General features: G+C 37.6%; 1 protein-coding gene across 2 annotated transcripts in view; it reads right to left on the reverse strand.

Annotated features, from left to right (window-relative positions):
* The window catches only part of ptprb.L (protein tyrosine phosphatase, receptor type B L homeolog), a 64469-nt gene that overhangs the window by 39019 nt on the left and 3882 nt on the right, over window positions 1–21568 (reverse strand). The window contains exons 2-4 of one of the 2 annotated variants that reach the window (XM_018252468.2): window positions 18805–19194; window positions 15520–15989; window positions 1902–2172 (exon numbers count right to left, since the gene is read on the reverse strand). In XM_018252468.2, the coding sequence (XP_018107957.1) occupies window positions 1902–2172; window positions 15520–15989; window positions 18805–19194 (1131 nt within the window). Of the gene's footprint in view, window positions 1–1901; window positions 2173–2431; window positions 3110–15519; window positions 15990–18804; window positions 19195–21568 lie in introns of those variants that run through there. The other variant, XM_041586352.1, reaches the window with a different exon arrangement.

A 21568-nucleotide genomic window follows, 5' to 3' on the forward strand; every position in this document is an offset into this window, starting at 1 on the left:
TTTAAGAGACAGTACTTCGATTATTGAATGGTCGAATAGTCGAATGATTTTTACGTCACTTTTTCTTTGGCACCACCTCACTTACTGTACAAACCATATGCCCATCACTTATTTATATAATGGAGAATGCCCGCCGACCCACCCCCTCCAATGACATCAGAGAGGGCTGGGTGGGCAGAGGCTACATAAACATGCGCGACCTGGTGGGTAGCACATCTAAACCTGCTAATATATCAAAAAACTCTAAACACAGAAAATGTATGTAAATTGCAGAAGTGACTTGAACAGAACTTGTTTTGAGTTTGGATCCCCTTTAAATCAGTCATGCAATTCATGGTAAACTAAGCCCTCTGACATTGCCATCTATGGGAAAATGCTCAGCAATGGAGCAGTTATGTTTTTGTTTTGTTTCCTAGGTTAGGATATAGCTAATAGGTTTCCCTGTAAATGATTCACTTCTCTGAGCTTTTCATTCCATATCTAAACCTAGTGTAGGAAATCTCAGGGGAAAATGCGTATGTGTAAATTAGAACAAGCAATCTAAATTGTTTCATCTAAATGGAAACGCTTGTTTCTTAGTGTTTATCCTTATTAGGGTTATCAGTGGCATAACTACCATATAGCAGGCATTGCTGTATGGTTCCTTCTCCTCATCTCCTTTTGCTTCTGTAAATCACCGGCCTGACACCAACAAGTGAGCAGGTCATGGGGTTGGGGGGAGAGAGTAGGAGGATTGTATACATGAGGGTGCAAGCCAGACCCCCAACATTTTTTAGGGAGGAGGCTGACTCTATAAAGGTAATTTAATGTAAGGTTCATACATTACTAATTAGGACATTACCTCCTTAATGTTCCTAATGACCTAATATTTTGCAGTATACCTGCTTTCAATATGAAAAGTATGGCAAAAACACATTGAGGATTTGCTATTCTGACAATACTGATGCAATGCTAATATTCAAATTGCTAGACAATCTGCTAATATTTATTAAATTAATCCTCAAATTATTATTCACTAAATTATGTTCCTCTAATCCCCATTTCATACCAATTATTTTACAGAATACTTTGCCAAAAAACTGCACTTAACAAAGAAATTCTCAGTTATAGGCGTACTCTGTTTTCATTGTTACATTTCTGGTGATATACACTATACTGATAATGGAGAGACAATTACACTGGCATTTCCCATCAACCTTTTAAAATATTATCTGACATGGATCTATAGATCTATAGACTGTGGTTCTAAACTATAGTTGACAGATCTCCTAACTCGTATAAAGAAAGATATACCGCAGTTGAATGTAATATAGCATTAGGGTCCCCCTAAAGTTTAAATAGAGCAGAGATTACACCTGCAACTTTAGGAATCCTTTAAACCCAAGTAAAGGGCTGCAGTTGAACATCTCTGATGTTTTGGCTTATTTGAGGCATATCATTGCTCCTTAACCTCTGCTAAAAACTATTTTTTTAAGCACATGAAATAAAATCCTCCAGTAAGTTTATCTTACACCACTCAGTCATGTTAGTAATGCAATAAAGATATACTGTAATTAAACATTTTTCTTCTATTCCCTCATTTCTCTGCTTGTATTTAAATTTGCATTTTCACAGCAAATAGTGTAACAGACCATTCACACCCTATGTGACTAAAAGTGTTTTTTAATTATAAGAAACTACTATTCCCTTCTCATTAAGCTATTAAGTAGTAGCAATATTTATCTGGTCCATGTTATATATTTATGCTTTGTATGCTTGTGTCCAGTTTTTAATAAAACTGAATCTCCAAGAACATGTATTAAGTCAGTAATTTAGATTGCCCTGATCAGATACTGTGTGACTGTAGGAAATTGATATGTGAGCTTCCCATAGATGTGCACATAAATGCATGGTCTTCCTACCTGTTTGCAGAGAGAGATTTTTCATTTGGCCATCCTGTAGCGCTACAATCCTTAGGTCATAGACTGTTCCAGCCTCAAGCCCACTTATATTGCATTCATAAGAATCATTAGACTTTTGGATGGGGTTGCAGGAGGTTTCCCAAAAGTTATGTGAGCTGCAGGACAAGCTGAAGTTGCAGTGATTGCCTGGACTGGTCCACTCTAAGTAGATAGACTGCGAGGTAACCTTTGCATCTGTATTGTTGATTGTACATTTCACTGGTTCCACATACTGAAAAAAATACACCATTAATTGTCCATTAATCTAACTGGTTAATTCAAACACTGTCAAAGGAAGGTACACAGTTCAAAAGAGGTATATTGTTACATTGGCATTCTTAAAGACATCTATAGAAAATATCAACCCAACTTGTCTCTGAGCTTTGAAATACACGTGTAATGTAACAATAAGACAGTGAAAAGCTTGACTCCAGGTCATTATTAGCAGGTGTTTATGCATAGATCAAGGACGACATAGGCAGAATACTTACTTTGATGACGTTTAGTACAATCCACAGTGAGAGTCCAAACGCATATCTCAGCATTGCGAGGAGCCTAATTACAATATGCTTTCTTACATAACAAATTACATTGCAAATTCTTGACAAATGCAAATTCTCCAAAGTTTGCCAATATGGTTTCTAGTAATTAGGAAAGCAGTGCCGTACTTTTCCCAGGATGTATGGGGTCACTAAGCACAAAACTTAGCAGGTGAATCTTTGTAATTTCTTTCTGAAAGGGGGTGCAGGAAGGGTGAAGGGTACTAAAAAGATCCGTTTAGGTGTAGAAATTAAGAAGAAGGTATAGTAGACAACGTCCTGCAGTTCACAGATTGCCATTCTGTCCCAGTCTAACTGTGTTCTGTCCTCTCCATTCACTTCCGCAATCAAGAGTCGATTTCCTCAGCTAATTGTATAGCAACAATAATGAGTTGGGACCCAGGAGCAATCCAGCCCAGGCAGAGCAATCGTCAACGCCTCCCCACCCTCTGAAGTTCCAGAAGAACACAGGCTGTCTTCAAGGCACAGGTTTGCAACTACCAACCCCGCCAACTTCCTCTGGCTACTGACCCATCAGTGACCTGCTCTTGTATAATTGTTAACAATGTTCAGTGCTCTATTTGCCCTTTGTGCCTATTCTCTGGACACTGCCGTCCCATGCCAGCACTTTCACTTTTCTGCTCTAAAATTTCTTTGCTGTGAATCTTGTTTCTTTCTCTCTCCCAATTTTCCTCTCCCCCACCCTGCCTTCCTTCCTCCTATCTTCTCATTTTCTCTCTCAGGCTCGTTTCCCGAGGCTATTTTTGGACCTTTTTGTTTTCTTTTCATAAAATGTTTGCCCATTATAATTTCACACAAGCAGCCTCACCCAAAAGGTTGTAGTCTTTCACCAGTTCATTTTGGCCCTTATGCATTGTAAATTCCTTTTATCCCCAATACAACTCTGATACATGCCAAATTCTATCTTCGTTTAACATTCCATATCCTGAGCTATTCTCTGTTGCTCCTTCCTTAAATGTAGTTTAAAAATCTCAGCCAATGAATCTCTGTTACCACAAACCATGTTATATGTTTGCAAAAGTGTTACTACAGAATGTTCTAAATAACAGGCGTTTATAAATGCTGCTTACTATTTGATTTACATGAGACGACTACCACTGCACAAATCCCATGAGCCCAGTAATGGAAATGGGTAATTTTGGATGTTTTATGTTATATACAACTCTCCTGATGGACTCGTAGCACTTTGTCCCTTCAATATTCTAATAAAAAGTCTGTACATATTCTTTATGTAAGGAAGGATGAATAATGATAAATGGGTGCAGAAGCAATATTCCAAGTGTCAGAATCTGTTCTGTAACTATCAGATCTAACAAGAAGCTAAGATCACTCAAGGAATCCTAACTATTTTTTTAATACATTAAAGAATGGATCTCTTTATATTTTAATATTATTTACCAATAATTATCCATACAGATCTTTAAGTTTAAAATCGACATGTTTTGAAGAGAAGATTTCTAGCATATCAAAATATAAGATAAATAGCTCATGCAAAGTAGGACTACTAGATTTACATGTAATCAGTGTCGGACTGGCCCACTGGGATACCAGGAAAACTCCCGGTGGGCCCTGGTGTCAGGGGGCCCTTGAGCTGCTAAAGATTTGGCCTATTTCATGGCTATTTCCTATTTCTTTGAGAACAAACATGTTAAATATATGGAATATTAGATTGTAGTATGTAAAGAATAGAGACTAGGAGAATAGAGGTTAAGTGAGGAGAAGAATAATAATAGTACTGAGAGTGGGCCCCTGGTCTAAGGTTTTAGGGTGGGCCCCTGGTGTCACAGTCCGACACTGCATGTAATGGCACACCATACACAAGCTGCACACAATTAACAATGCTCTGTTGAAGGACTTTGTAGAACTTCCTGGGGAACACATAAGGCTTCCCCAGCTGTTCTAACTAAAACGAATGACAGATCACTAGAAATTAGGGATGCACCGAATCCAGGATTCGGTTTGGGATTCGGCCAGGATTCAGCATTTTTCTGCAGGATTCGGATTAGGCCGAATCCTTTTTCCCAGCCAAACTGAATCTGAATCCTAATTTGCATATTTACGGAAAGATCTGTTATCCGTAAAACCCCAGGTCCCGAGCATTCTGGATAACAGGTCCCGTACCTGTATTAATATGTCAATACAAAAATTGATTGTATAAGTTATGATAGTAATGCTACGAGTTTATAAGTATTCTGTGTCATTATACCAAATGAAAAGATGTTGTGGGTAGCACACTAACATTGTAATAACTCTTTTAACCAAGAAAAGAACAAATATAGCAATATATAAGTGGAGATCTAAGTGAAACATTCAAATCTCTTAGTGTGCAATTAAAGGGATTTATCTTTGGTAAGGTGTAGACAGTGATTTTTTATTTTGGATTTTTTTGTATATATTGAAGTTTTTTGCATGGTCTGCAACTGGTAACTGCATGTAACCCTAGCAACCAGGAAGCAGTTTATCAGACAGAATGGAAAAAAAAGCCTGAAAAAATGTAAGCAATACAATACTGCACTATAACTATAACACTATAACATGCTAAACATGCTATAACATGCTAAAATGTACAAAAAAGTGAACTTTCTTCCTAAGAGTCATTGATTGATATTATCATCCTTTATTTGTTTAAAAATCATCAGAATATTACCAATAAGAGATAATGGCATACTGCCTTGTTCAAACTCAAACCATTCATACAATGCCTGATTTGCTGCACATATTATGAAGAATGCTCAGGACCTGGGGTTTTACAGACAACAGATCTTTCTGTAGTTTGGCTTTTCATACCTTAAGTCTATTAGAAAATCATTTAAACATGAAATAAACCCAATAGACTGGTTCTGCTTCCTATAAGGAATGATCATAACTTAATTTGGATCAAGTACAAGGTACTGTTTTATTATTACAGAGAAAAGGGAAATAATTTTTAACAATTTAGATTATTTGGATACAATGGAGTCAAAGGGAGATGGCCTTTCCATGATTTGGACATCTTTGGATAATGCAGATAACTCATCCCATACCTGTATCATTGCTTTTGTATAACTTTGGGACCAGGTGCAGATGTTTACTTTAATAAGTTTGATTACAACATTAAAGTAGAGGTTCAGAATTTAATCTGTCACAAGATTCCTGGGAAAGAGCAATGTTGTCATCCGTACTAGCCAAAAGGATGATCTGAGCCAGACAGACACAAGTGAAAGTTGCTTACATGCATTGTTTCTGCCAGTGACTTATTATTCGTACAGTAAATGCATCTCCAATTCATTCCCTCCCAAACAGACCTACAAAGCATTTTCTCTTACATCTTCTGACAGTATTAGGATTAATTTCTCATCTCTTCTAATCAAGGTAGTATGCAATTTTACCAGACAATGAGGATGATTAGCCATTTAGTTGCATTTTCTGACCATTTATTATGCAATACAAGTTCTACATGCATATACAAACCCCTAAAAAAATTATCAATAAACAGCCATTGAAATCTTTAAATATTTGCAACTCCAGTTAGGCTGCAGCTTCTTCTTAATCACTTAGGATTCCTTATCCTCCTCTAATCCACTGGGCCACTCCATTGGATATTTACTTTGGCTGTTGGCTACTGATCCTGCTCAGCTCTTCTCAGCTCAGATTACTAAACATGTCTTCCAGTCTAGCAGCCAATGAAGAGATGGCATACACCAAATATTGGAATCTTCCAGATCCACCCCACACTCTTATCATTTTAAAGCAGCATTTAATTTTCATTGTAAGAATATTTTTTCCTCATATGTGAATATACATAAACATGACCATGAATATACATTCAGATTAGATTTCAGATTTGTTTCAGTATTTGGAAAAATCTATTTCACTTAAATAGAAAAATAATGGATTATGAATTATTAGTAAACACAACATCTTCCCCTCCAGCTGCCTCCATTCTTATATTTAGGAAATGTATTATCTGTGATAGATTTTGGTGCTTTCACAATGCCATCCCTGCTAATCACAGTTGGCAAAACGCAATTCATTTTAAAGGAATAGACAAAAGGGAGTAAATGCTTATTGAATTCTAACATTTCAGTCCTCACACTTACCCAGGACTCTAGTCCTGGGTGTTCCATATCAATATATTTATTGATAAACTGTTCAACTTGAATTACAATTATTAAATAAATCTGTGATTTATGTCACATCTTTTTAATCATGTCAACTGCCCCTAATTTACTTATTGAGAATGAAGAAACATTTAGCATGGTATATATTTACAATTCTAAAAATTAATATTGGAAATTTGGTGATGCTTGTAGTTTCTCATTGTAGCCATATGCTATAAACACAAAGTCAAATGATTGTCCCCTATGATTTATGCAGGTGTGAATAACACCTTTTAACAGTTAAAGTATAATTGGATTTCTTGTAGGAGGGGTTTAAATAATATTCAAGATGAATCCACAGTGCAGGTGCTTTTAGTGTAAGGAAAATGGATTATAGTTTAAGAATAGTCATTGTTTAACTTAATTGTGGTTCTATGACCCAGGGAAATAATTAAATATCACTCTTCCTGCTGTTCTAAAAATAAACAACTACAATTTCTTTATTAAATGGATTTAGCATCACTTGTATTGTTCTGATTTAAGTGACAATTCTCACTTTTGTATAAAACAAGTGTTAGAATATGGCCCTCTGCAAGATTCATTTAGCAGGTACTCCAGTAGTTAAAATGGCTTCCTGTGCCGAATAATTTTACTGTACAAGCTACGGAAGCAAGTTTGGGAGTGCCCGGAAATGTGTCTAATAGCAGGCTCCAGGGTCTCTTGCAGACACTTTCCGAAGGTTTCCTGACATTTTTTTTTTAAATACCAACTTTACTCCCTCTTTATCGAGAGGAAATGGGCTTTGAACAGCCTTTGTCTCTGATGGCTTACTTCTAGCAGAATGCTGGCGGAGCTCATTTTTTTTAATAGCTCAATTGTGAATTTCATAAAATGCATGGCGTTTGCTTCTTCTAAAAATGTATTTGTGTTATTTGTGTTATTATATACTTCAGGTCTTGATTTGATCACATACTAATCATTGCAAAGATCTTTATGGAAAGATCAAAAATATTTTTAGTAACGATACTTTTAGGTCCTTAGGGCCTGTTTCCAAAAGGGACTTTAGAAATCTACAGTAATGGAGAACTTTAATGGGGAAGTAAAGACAAGATCATAAACTGAATTTAAATCAAGAAAATAAAGGGTTCTTCAACAATAAAAACAGATAAAAGTTCAAGAGAACTAAGGAGTGTTCCCCATAGTGCTTGCTTACACAACACTTGTGTTCGGGGCATTGTTCCCTGTGATCCTATTTGAGTAGTTGATCATGGTGCAAATAGGCATCTTTAAACAGAAATAACCAATGAAGCATAGCTCAAGGATTTTTAGAGGCAGATTAGGATAGTGTTTATTTTTTTATTTCAGGGCTACTCCCCTATGGTTGCCGTTAATCTGCTGCCAAACAGGCAAGAGTCAGTAGATATTTACTGGCAGCACCACAGACAGTGTTTCCCAAATTACATTTGATATGCTCATTCAAAACCAAGTCCTGTTTCCAATGCTAGACTATTCCTACTGGTGGGCACTGTACACACCAGCAATGATGGCCACTCCTGGATACCTTTGTTGTACACCCAATAATTGTAAGATAGCACCACTGGGACTGATGATAAGGTGAATCTGAAACTTGTGAGACCCCTGGCACATTAAGGTTCAGGCCAAGGACTTGAGCCCTAGGCACAAGTTTGATGGGTGGCAAAAATACTTCAAGGGCCATTTAGATAAGTGATGCCTTGCCATTTGTGATGCCAACTAAAGAGGTTGGGTCTTCTCGTCATTAAGGGCTCACCATCCCTGAGTGCACCCAACATCCAACTGTGGCACTAATGTTTCTATATTTAACCGTATCTAGAATCATCAGACAAAGTCTTGCTAAGAAAGTTAGTTGCCTGGTGGCCCTAACGTTTAATTAAATGTTGAAATTAGTCGCACCTTTTTTTCTTCTATGTATCTGTTTGTCTATGAAATTATATAACAAATCCTGTTTTTTGGATACATAACATAATTGATATTATTATTGGATCCTTTTATCTAGAAAGCTGTAATTACGAGATGGTCATCTCCTATAGACTAAATTTTTTCCAAAAAATTAAAATTTTTAAAAATGATTTCCTTTTTCTCTGTAGTAATTAAACAGTACCTTGTACTTGATCCAAACTAAGATATAATTAATCCTTATTTAACGTTTAAATTATTTTTAATTGACTTAAAGAATGAAGATCCAAATTGCAGAACAATTTGTTATCCGGAAAACCCCAGTCCCATACCTGTATAGTCAGAATAATGATTCTTAGCTTGTTAACGTTTTTGCTGTAGATTAGATGTGAAATATCTGGTATTACTGGAATACATATAGATTAATGTTTACTCTAAAACAATTATACATCCTGAAGGTCCAAAGATACAATGATAGCTTCAGTTGCACTGTTAACTCAATATATGCAGACAATAGTTAATTCATTAAAAGGCAATTATTATTACAAACAAACATATATATTTTGCCACTGATTTAAAACTAGAGTGGAATAATCAGTTTTACAATCAAATGGCTTACTGTCTTCAGTAGTCTATTCAATAAAACAGGCTATAATTCACTTCAAGGATAAATAGAGGAGAGCGATTCCGCACACCAGGCCGTTTAGTAAAAGTAGAAAATCTTTATTCAATCATGATTAAAAATACACGCTGTATCTTCCGCTTGACGCGTTTCGGGCTCAGCTGCCCTTAATCATAAGCATGCTTATGATTAAGGGCAGCTGAGCCCGAAACGCATCAAGCGGAAGATACAGCGTGTATTTTTAATCATGATTGAATAAAGATTTTCTACTTTTACTAAACGGCCTGGTGTGCGGAATCGCTCTCCTCTATTTATCCTTATCGTTTACGGCTTGGGATGCCGAACTTCCAGCACCCGAACTTGGATTTATTGTGCCGGCTGCCTTCTTATCAACTTGCAGTGAGTCGGAGCGGTTCTCGCTCTCTATAATTCACTTCACCAGCAGGGGGCTACTGGTTACACTCTCCAAGGTGTAAGTAAACTATACAAACATCACATACCAGTTACTTCTATAGTATAACACAAGATGCACTATGATGGGAATATCACAGTGACCAGTGAAGGATTATAAAACTATAAGGCTTGTAACACACTAGAATATTAGTACATGCTGCTTGTGCTGTCTAGAAATAGGTGAAATAAGTCTAATATCCAACATAATAAACCATGCCTTAAAAAACATATAAATTAAAAAGCCACTGTAAGTGGAGGTTTCAGGGGTATCTCGTGCCCATTTTTATGAGACACTGAGACACACTCAATCGGCTTCGTCAGGGGCATAGGTCTTTTTAATTGATATGTTTTTTAAAGGAAAACTATACCCCCCCAACAATGTAGGTCTCTATTAAAAGATACTGAGTAAAACAGCTCATGTGTAAAACCCTGCTTCATGTAAATGAACCATTATCATAATAATATACTTTTTTAGTAGTATGTGCCATTGGGTAATCATAAATAGAAAATTGCCATTTTAAAAAATAAGGGCCGCCCCCTGAGATCGTAAGATTCACTGGGGCTCATTTATTAAAGCAGCGCAGCGCATAAGTGGACGCAAAAGATTGTCTGCGCCATCACGAGTGTGATCGCTAATATATTTGCGTGATACTGCGCATAACACAGAGCTTTTGCGATGGTTTTGTTTATGCGCATTGCGCAAAAGATTGGGCATTTATGTCGCAAACGATGCCGTGGTTGTTAGGGGCGTGGCTGTGGCTACAATGCGCTTGCACTGCGGCCGTCGCAGATTTGCGTCTGTATATGTGCAAAACTGCACCCGGGCAACAGCACCACAATTTTTACGACTGCCTCTTCGTGGCGTAATAGTAACGCTCTTCAAAATGCGCATTCCTGCCCAGCTGCGCTAGTATATTCACATTTTTGCGTTTCATGTTGCTTAAAGGAATTGTTCAGTGTAAAAATAAAAACTGGCTAAATAGATAGCCTGTGCAAAATAAAAAATGTTTCTAATATAGTTAGTTAGCCAAAAATGCAATGTATAAAGGCTGGAGTGATTTCATGTATAACAAGTCAGTCAGAACCTGCTTTTCAGCTCTCTTGGTTTACACAGACTGGTTACCCTGGTTACCAGGCAGTAACCAATCAGAGACTTGAGGGGGGGCCACATGGGTCATATCTGTTGCTTTTGAATCTGAGCTGAATGCTGAGGATCAATTACAAACTCACTGAACAGAAATGTACCATGTGGCCCCCCTTCAAGTCGCTGACTAACTCAGAGTTATAGAACTGAAAAGCAGGAAGTTGGATTCTGGCTGTTTTATTAGACATCTGTTCACTCCAGCCTTTATACATTACATTTTTGGCTAACTAACTATATTAGAAACATTTTTTATTTTGCACAGCCTATCTATTTACCCAGTTTTTATTTTCACACTGAACTATTCCTTTAAAAGAGAATTTTATATATGTGTGCAGAGCCACACTGCTAAACTGGGTTCTGGCAAATACAATGGTGCTGCTGTTGGTGGGGATGTTTGTTAACTCAAAGTTAACTCAAAGATGAACAACCCCTGTAAAGTGCATATTAACCACGCCTTCCACCCAACATGTTTGTATTGACCAAGGTTCCTTTAAGGGTATCAGGTAGGCTAAACACCTTTGCAACCAAACAAATATTAGCACAGAAACAAATGCAGATGCGTCTAAGTGAACGCAATATGCGCAATATGTGACGCAACTAATTAAAGCAGCGCATTCATACATGAGCACAACTAATCCTTACCTTTGCGGTATCTTCCTGTGCGCACAATTTATTATAAGCATTGCGACAGCTGATACGCAGTTTCACACGTCGCACCTGTCTGTGTCTACATTAGCGCACAAATCGCACTGTTAAGGTATCGTGCGCTACATTATTAAATACTCGCATGCGCTGGGCAAATGTCAGGCCACTGCGCTCTTTTTAGCGCTGCGTTAATAAATGAGCCCCACTGTGCACACATAAAAACCACATGTAAGGTCACATGAGCCAATTAACAGACAGAGTTCTGCCTTTTGCTTCCTCACTTCTTCCTGTTACAGTTAATGTTGTAGTATTTCTGGTCAGGTGATCTCTGAGGCAGCACAGATACAGTCACGAAATGGTGGTTCAAGGCAAGAGATGCAAAAGGGCAATATTTATGTAAATATATATTCCAGTTTGGTAAGATTCTTTAATATGTCATTCAATTTGATATAAACTATCTGTTGCTTAAGTATTCATTTTGGGGGTATAGTTTTCCTTTAAGGCAATAGTCCTGCACTGCATAATTGTGAATATGCAGTGAGTTTGGTGTGGTGTGTGGTATTGTAGATGGGCTTGGCCCTAGCAACTAGTTTTTATTCTTTATTAATTAAAAGTTTAAGTTACTAAGCAGTCAGTCGCTCTAATTGATATCACCTGAACTGGTTTGCATTGAAGTCGAAGCCTGATTATTTTGGGTTACAGTCCAAAACTCGTGATTTTTCTTGTGGTGTATTTAACAATTACAAAACTGCGGGTATAATACTATGGTGTTTAAGTTGCTCTAATAGTACCATATATAAAAATATTATCCCCAACCAGGCTAATAATGCCCAAACTCTGGTTGGGGGTAAAAAAAAAATTTTTAAATTGCCCCCCGCCAGTATTAGGCCACCCGTGCCGGGTGGGAGCCCCTGGTATGAGTGGACCAGGGAGCCAGAGCACTGCATATACCATGGGCCTAGTATCATATGGATTTCTCGCTTGCTTTTTCAGTTTTACAGATATTTCTGTCATTCCTTACAATATTTTAGATACTCTATGATTGATACCAACACCGCCTCCATAGCCAAACAGGCTCAGCAGCGTCTTCACTTCCTAAGACGACTGAAACGGGCCAGCATTCCGCCTCCCACCCTAACAGTGTTCTACAGGGGCACCATAGAGAGCGTCCTGACGAGCTGCATCTCCATCTGTTACAGTAGTGCCAGCACTGCTGACTGGAAAAGTCTACAATGGACTGTCAGAGCAGCTGGCAACATCATTGGAGTGGCTCTTCCATCACTGCAGGACATTTTCCACGAGCGATGTGCAAAAAAGGCCTCCTGCATTGCACTAGACTCCACACACCCCTCACATGGACTGTTCATGCTGCTCTCATCCGGCAAACACTTTCGCAGCATTTAAGACCGAACAACCAGGCTGCGCGAAAGCTTTTTTCCACAAGCGATCAGACTCCTCAACTCACTGCCTACCCTCCCACTACATTCCAGACACACCCAGGGCCGGAACTAGGGGTAGGCAGAGTAGGCGCCCTCCTAGGGCGCAATCATGATGGGGGGCGCACTTTTAAGGGGCTCTTGTTTTCTTTTTTTTTTAAAAAAACCCTCGTTTGCTTGGCCTTTAATAGTTTTTTAATTTTATAAACCGCCTATTCCAACCCCCTCTTGCCTGTGATTTGTACTGCTGGCACTCCCCATCTCCCTCTTGGCAGCTGCTGGCACAGGTACATATTTGTGGGCAATATGATGGATTTTTGGCTCCAGCTGGCACAAGTACATATTTGAGGGTAATATTGTGGATTTTCTGGCTGTTGCTGGCACAGGTACAGATTGGGGGCAATATGAGGAATTGGCTGCTGCTGGCACAGGTACAAATGGGGTTAATATGATAGGTGCTGGAACAGGTACACAGATGTTTGGGGCATTATGATGGATTATTTTGGCTGCTGCTGGCATAATTACAGACTGGGGGTAACAATATGATGGATGTTTTGTCTTATGCTGGCACAGGTACAGATTGGGGGTTTGGGAGCAATCTGAGAGATTGACTGACGTTGGCACAGGTACATGGGGCAACATAATGGGTGTGCAATTTGAATGGTAAGGTGGGAAATGGTAATGTAGGACTGGGTGGGGGCACTGATTGAAGTCCTTGCCTAGGGTGCCAAAATACCTTGGCCCGGCCTTGGACACACCTGAACTGTGAACTTAGCTTTGTGAACTGTTAATTTATTTGCACAATTCTAAAGGTTTACACATGTATTTATCCAATTTCTGCCAATATATTGCACATTTCAAATGTTAACATATTTATTGTGCACTCTAAGTGCCTTTTTGTGATATGTACTAGCTGGAGCCACGTCATCTCGTCTGTGTATTCGTATACTGCTGAGATGACAATAAAGTTTACTTTGACTTGACTTTGAAATTATGGAATACTATTTTAACATTGAAAGAGAAAGCAAATTGCAAGTTATTGTACAGTATATGAAAATACATAGAAATATTCAATTGAATGCAATCAGTCTTAATTTTCAGATGATCTGATCAAAATAGTTTCAATTGCTTTGCCTCATTTCTATATTTAGGTGCTTTATAAAGATAATGTAAAGTAATAATATGCTTTTGTGCAAATAATACTGAATCCTTGCATCCCAACACCAGCATTAGAGGCTGACAGTTTTAGAGTGTTTCTTTCTTTATCAAGTTCAACCAGAATTACAAAATCATGTAATTTTTGGCAAATCTTAGAGATCCCTGCTTTCAATGTAGTGTGATGACCCTGATTTTGAAGAAGGTAGAAGAAGGAAGACACCTCAAAGAGACTGCAATATTGTTCAGATAGTTCACATAGTTTTCACTTTATTAGAAAAAGCTATATGTTTTATAGCTAAATTAGGCGTTCACTTTTACCAGCTACAAGGACAATAGCGAATGTTAGTTTTGCTTTTTTGTTAAAAATACAACTCAAATTTTCCTCCCTCAATGCATTGAACTGCCCTGTCCTGCTGAAAACAATCACTCAAAGAACTCACATCAATATAACAAGTCTTCCAGTAGCCATAAATTAAAAATACGGTTCCTGCATGTAAACAATTCACTTTTGTTATTATTAAAAGGCTGTACAATGTATCACCAGACCTTGCTTTCCTGCTTGTCAACAAATATCTGTAATAGTTAATGAAAATAGGAGTACTGTAGGCACATGATATACAAAGCAGAAGATGGAAGTGAAGGACTGCACACTGCCTTCCACTATGAAAATAACCCATCAAGTCTATATTATCTGCATTCTGTTTAAACTGGAGATAATCACCAAATAAAGTCCCTAGCACAGCTAACAAGTAGTTGAATAAAGTGCATGGACAGCAATGTTATAAGAAATAGTAATATGGGGTTTAAAACCCACACGTGACTTTTGCAGATGTTTACAGGCCTTCCTAAGCCACCCCATAGCAACAGATACACTGCACACTAAGGTAGCAAACAAAGGGAGCAACGGACTTGCACCCTGAGACAGCACACTTTGAACAGCTGACTTGAACTGGAGGATTGCAGAAAATTTGTACTTTTGGGGTTACATTTAAGTGATATATGATTGCTGGTCCTGGGAAGGGGGGAAAAGAGCCTTACTGATTTATGAACTATGTCAACTGCAGAAAATCCAAAATATACTGCACTCATTCTTGCACTTATAAATTCCTACAATTCAAATTTATGTATGCACTGTCTAAAGCACCCATGGAAAAAAAACTTTTATAAATCCAACAGACCCCATGTTTTGCTACTCATTTAGCAACACTTGGCAAATTTGCACCTGGGCAGTAAGCCTAGCCACTAATCAGTTATTAGCTTTGACCAACAGACTGCGGCTAAAACTGTGAAAGTAAAAATGTGATTGGTTTTATGGGTTACGGCCCAGAAGCACATTTGCCCACTGTTGACAATTAAGGCCCCAGTGTGCCCTTATTCTAAAGTGTGCTGTACAGAAACATATAAACATAAAAATCTATTAAAATAAATACAAAATACATTAAATGGATAATTAAGAACATACATTTAGTGCCTAATGAAAAAACATGGTTGTAACTTCCTAGATGAATTAAAACCATTACATTTAGAAGCACATAAACCATTCTTACCTCTGCAATTGAGTTTTCATGCAGTTGTGTAGTTGTAGGAGGCAAGACATCTGTAGTTACAGTAGTGCCCAGCTCAGTAACATACCAGCTAGTGCCATTTTGACTAATTAATTCTGTGCTATTGGTCAGCCGTATTAATGGCAGGGAGGTTACATTTAAAAAATCATTTGTTGTTGCACTTGGGCTGTTGGCTGGTGGCTTTGTTGTACTTGGGCTGTTGGTTGGAGGTTCTGTTTTACTTGGGCTGTTGGTCAGTAGATTTGCTGTACTTGGACTGTTGGTCAGTGGCTTTGTTGTACGTGGGCTGTTGGTTGGTGGATTTGTTATACGTGGGCTGTTGGTTGGTGGATATGTTGTACGTGGCCTGTTGGTTGGTGGTTTTGTTGTACTTGGGCTGTCAGTTGGTGGCTTTGTTGTACGTGGACTGTTGGTTGGTGGCTTTGTTGTATTTGGGCTTTTGGTTGGTGGCTCTGAAAGCAACATAATTCCTGTTAGACAAAAGATGACTGCGCTACAATTTTTTTTCAACGTATCAATATTTTTCCTTGTGATAAAATTATATAGTATTGGAATTAAGAGGAAAGAAAGAAAGAAAGAAAGAAAGAAAGAAAGAAAGAAAGAAAGAAAGAAAGAAAGAAAGAAAGAAAGAAAGAAAGAAAGAAAGAAAGGGAAACAAAAGAAAGAAATAAAGTGCAGGTTTGCTGTAACAATTAAAGATGAACACTGTGGGAATGTCAGAGCTACTGTCAACTGCAAGTAAAGTCTGTTTGGCATCACTTCACTTATTAATAATATATAATAAAGTATTTATTTTTTTAATTTAAAAAATGACATCTGCGTGCAAATGTCTAGGAGCAAGTTTGTTGCTGCAATTGACACAGGACACTGTGGGGACCTTGAGGCTACTGCCACCCCTCTGTCAAGAGTAGCACTTGCACATAAGTTTCATTTCACAGGTGCTCAGTGCAAATATGCAGAGGTTCAAGGAGCTGCTGTAGACATTTTGTGCAATGACTGCAGTAAATTGCTCTGCCGCAACTGCACTTACAGTTGTTACATGACCTCTATAATTTTGTGCATAAGCTGCAGGGACTTTACCACTAAGTAAAAGTCCCTCTGGCAATATAAACTGTTTTAACTCTGGATTTAACACATCCATACCTAAGTATAAACTAAATATGCACTGTGTGCATTCCTTTCATTTGTATAAATATTGTAATGAATAGATCATAAAACATAATGGGTATTGTTCCATATGAAAAACTTTGTATATACAGGAAGAGAAGCCATTTTTGCCATTTATAATTATCCCTGCATTTCAAAATGTTTTGTGTCACAACGCAAAGATTTTGAGCAGTTCTCATTCTATTAATATATTTTCATTGTTTCTAAAGTCAAATGCCTTTTTTGTTTTTATGGTTTCTTTTTTTTGGACCCATAAAAAATTATTTATGGCCACCAGTTTTCAGTCCTCAGTTAGCTCTGATAATTTGTCTAATACTTCTAAATGATTGTGATCTTTCACATGCACATCTATTTACTAATAGCCTTGTGACAAAATAAGAAATTATTGTTGCAAAAATGTTCCAGATAGGTAAGTGACTGAAGTCACTAGCTGCACAGGGATGAAGGACACATTGGCACTTTAAAGGGTAGATTTATTAAGGTTCGTGTTGTGTTTTCCACAAAAAAGTCAAGTTTTTCTAGGTTATTTTGGAGTCAAAAATCTATTTTTCTGGTTAAAAAAAAAAACTCAAAAAATGTTTTGAGATTTATTATACCCCGACCCTGGAAATAGCTCGAATCCGAAAAAACACCATCTAAAACCTGTCGAGGTCATGTAGAAGTCAATGGCAGAATTCCCTTGAACCATTGGGTTGTTTTCAGATGGTTGACAATAAACCGACTTTTTCAATTGCTTACCATCATTTATTTTTTGCCGTTTTCCCAAATTTGAAGTCTAAAGTTTAATGTTCATGTCTCTGGGGTTTCAGTCTGGAGCTCAGTGATCCAAGAGCATTCTGAACTGTTACAATTTGCTACAATTAGTTGATACATTTCTCAGCAGTATTTGTGTAATATTAACAACTATTGCAATAACTTTAACAGCTGTTTTTAATGAAACTCAGAGATTCTGCTCAGCAGGGACAAAGATAACAAATGTATCAACTAAAAGTATTAAATTAAAGTCAAAAAAGAGCCGGTGACCCCCACTCCCAGAGCTGCTTTAGAAGGTAAAAAATGAAATTTTACACTTCAATAATAGATAATAAAAAGTAATTGAAAAAAGTATTTACTTCTGGTGGTCTATCTGAAACCAAATGAACTGAAAAAAGTGTTAAAAACTGAGCAAGCCCTTTAATAGCTTTCATGATGTTCGAGATTTTTTTCAGAGTATTTCACATGACAACTTGATCAATTCAAATTTTTTTTTGCTGAAAACTCGATCAATTTAAGTTTTCGTGTTATTAACCCTAAACTTGCTGATTCAAGTTTTTTCCATTCGTGTTTTTTCTTAAATTAAAATCTATTGAAGTTGTGAATTCATTCAATTTTATTTGAAGTTTAAAAAAAGCTAACATAGCTCTAAAATTTGACCTTTTATAAATAACCCCCTTACAGTCCAAAGCAAAGCTGGCTTTATCAGTGAGCTCTGACTCATAGCAGCCTGACATCAACAGAATAACTCTGAAAGAGAATTGGATTACTGCTGGCACTAAGAATTTACTGGTTTGTACCGGTGGTTCTGGTAACAGTAATCTGCTGTCATTCAGAGCTGACTAAAGGTGGCCATACACGGGCCGATAAAAGCTTATTAGCCCGTGTATGAGGCCCTCCGACGGGCATCCCCGATCAATATCTGGCCCAAAGTCGGCCAGATGTCGATCGGACGGGACTAAAAATCCCGTCAGATCGCGGCCGCATCTATTCATTGATGCGGTCCCATGATCCGACCGCCCGTTACCCATCATTAGGATCAGCTCGATATTGCCCACCTCAAGGTGGGCATATCGGGGAATAATCCGCTCGTTTGGCAACATCGTCAAACAAGCGGATCTCTCCGTGTATGGCCACCTTAAGTCTGTCTAGATCCACCCATATGTAAAAAGAAGCTTAATATTAAGACACTGTATTGTTTTAAAATACAGTATATATATATTTTTTTTTGTAAAATGTAAAATGTCACCAATTTTAAATAACTAAACCTACAACCTTAAGCACCACTTTTAAGAGCTAGTTATGAAAAGTACCAAGTAACATTACAGTGTGTAGATTTCCCCTTACCTGTGCACAAGCTCCAGTTGCTAGCCACTCCTTGACCATCCACTTCAATCCTTCTCCATGTATTTGGGTATTTCATACCCTTTTTTACAACAAGCCTCGTCCCTTGCTTTCTGAGGAAAAGAGAGGTCCCTGCAACCTCAAGTAGATTTTCATTTTCGTGGCATATCCACTTAGGGGCCTTGAAACAGGATAGCATTATAGCAGGACGAGAATGTGCAGCTGAAGAATTTGAGATACCAAGGCACATAGCAGACTTGATATGCTGAAGCTTTCCATCCTCTGTCCATTTCCACTGCTGGGCACGGTTTGTCACGTTACATCTTCCAACACTTACAGGTTTGCTGACAACAATGCACTGATTTTTCTGATCATGAAGAATGAGAAAGCCTCCTAAAGATACAAAGAACATTATGGAAATATATCATTTATGTTTAAGGCTACAGCTGAATTTAAGTAAACAGCAGAAGTGATAGACGAGGTAAAGCTCCATCAGATATAAATAATTTGCATCTGTACTTTAAATTAACACAACCTACTTGTCATGACTGTAAAGCATGGAGCATTACATTCCCAAATAGAAAATCTCTCTTTCCCTTGCGCAGTTATGCCCAGCTAAACTATGATCAGCCTTATTCCATTTTCTGACTGCAAATCTGTACTGTCCCACATAAATAGGGACAGTTGGGAACCATGTATCAGTCCAGCTTTTGTGATATTGTTAGCATGTAAAGCTGATAAGGTATGAGCTGTTGCAAGGCACAAATTATGCACCTTTTGTTGATGTGGCAAAATCTCTAGTGTGACCTTCACATCGCATGTATAATTAAGTGTTTATTTTTAATAGACTATGATGGAGCTTTGTTTTTTAATAACATGCAAATAATACTTTTATATTCATCTGTTTCTGCCAGTGGGTTACATGAGTTTAAATTTAAAGGAGCACAGCATGTTGGCTCGCATTGTGTGAAGACATTTTCATGAATCCATCCAAAAATAAAAAAATATTTTGATGAATCCAACAAAAAGGCAAATTGTGAGAGTTCAGTTTCCCTATTCTTTTTATTGTTTATGGTCCAAATATTTAGATTTATTTGATAAAACCAAGAAAAAATTGCTAACTAAATTGGGATTCATAAGATCTTCTGATTAAGGAGTTGAATATTCAAAATATTTCCTGGAAATTTTTCTAATTATTTCCCACACAGTGTTCTAAGTGCTTTATTGTCTTTATTGTTTTTATTTCGTTCATGTATTCATTTATTTTTCTTTGTTCTAATGTTATTTTATGTTGTTTAGTTTTACTTTTATGATCTTTATTACTTTTGGTTTGTCTTTGAAGAGCATCATTTGCTATTGTATCTTTGTGCTTTTACATTAAATTTTTGGAATTTCGTTTATGTACTGCTTCAGTATACTTGTTTATGAATAATAATAATCATGTAGTAAAAATGAGAGTTCAGTTTAAATTTTATTATTTTCTCCTAAATCTGAAAGTCTTTAAAAAACACTTTGCTCCCATCCCTTTGTGAAGGATCTAAACAAGTGGCAACATTCTCTCCTCAATTTAAGCGATGACATATAGGACAGACAAATTCTGCTTTCTAATTTTTAATCTCAACCAAAAATAATGTAATCAATTTTACAGTTTTCCATGAACATTATTATACTCTCAATCAACCCACTGTGTAAAGAAATCAGCAGTGGGTTGGTGGTATTGGGGGCATGCAGTGGATATATTTGGGAAGTTGCTGTGGAGTCTGTTAGATGAGTAGTAGTAGAGATGCTAATTTTTAAAACTGGTCAGTCTATTGCGTGTGGAGATGAGATATTTATAGGGTGTGCCAGTGGCATCCTCCCAAATCTCATCTGTAGTTGTTGGCAAAATGGTTTGCTAATTACGGTGGGCTTGGCGGAATGGTGAAAACAACGGATACTGCAGGTCATTGTTGACACCAATTTGGGAGGGGGGGGGAGTTGGCAGCACAAAGTATGTCTCCAATTCCAAATTTTTAATATGTAAGGTTGTATCTCTTAAATTGAGCTTTAAAACATGCTTCAATTGTGTATATCTAAAGGGGTCTATAGAAGTAGCAGGGAATTCGTGCCAAGCAAAGTAGGGAGTCCTTCAATTTATGCATAGGACAGTGAGAAAGTGACTCTATAAAACCAGAAGCAGCATGTAGTAACATGTTGGGGTCTTCGGGGTTGGGCACAAACCAGTCATGTATACTTGACAGCTGCGCCGCTAGTTAATAGAACCACAGGTTAGGTAGATCGAGGCCCCAGCTTTGTATTGGGGTTGTAAGGGATTTCCATAAGAGCCTGGGTTCTTTCCCAGACCATATAAAGGATGCTAGTGTGCTATTAGTAAACTGGTAGCACTTTGGTTGGGTAGTTTCTAAATAAGTAGAGACATTTAGGTAAATATAGCATTTTAAATAGGTTGATTTCCCACACATAGTTAGTGGCAGCCCCTGCCAGGAGGTTGCAGCCAAAGTAAATTTTGTTAATAGTGGATTTAGACTGAGATCTAGAAACTCCATTACGTTTGGGGTAACACTTAATATTAATCTGGGTTACCCAGGGTAAAGTAATGTTTGTAGGCCTGAGATGTTGGGGAATATGGTCAATTGGCAGAATAAGGGATTTGTCCCAGTTGATCTTGAGGCTGGACTCAAGCCAACTGCCTGTATTCCAGGGTCAGCCAGAAACAGTAGCATGTCATCTGTATATAATGTTATGTGTTCTTCACAGGTTTTATAGC

The sequence above is a fragment of the Xenopus laevis genome, chromosome 3L (assembly GCF_017654675.1).
Source record: "Xenopus laevis strain J_2021 chromosome 3L, Xenopus_laevis_v10.1, whole genome shotgun sequence".
NCBI classification, from domain to species: Eukaryota; Metazoa; Chordata; class Amphibia; order Anura; family Pipidae; genus Xenopus; species Xenopus laevis.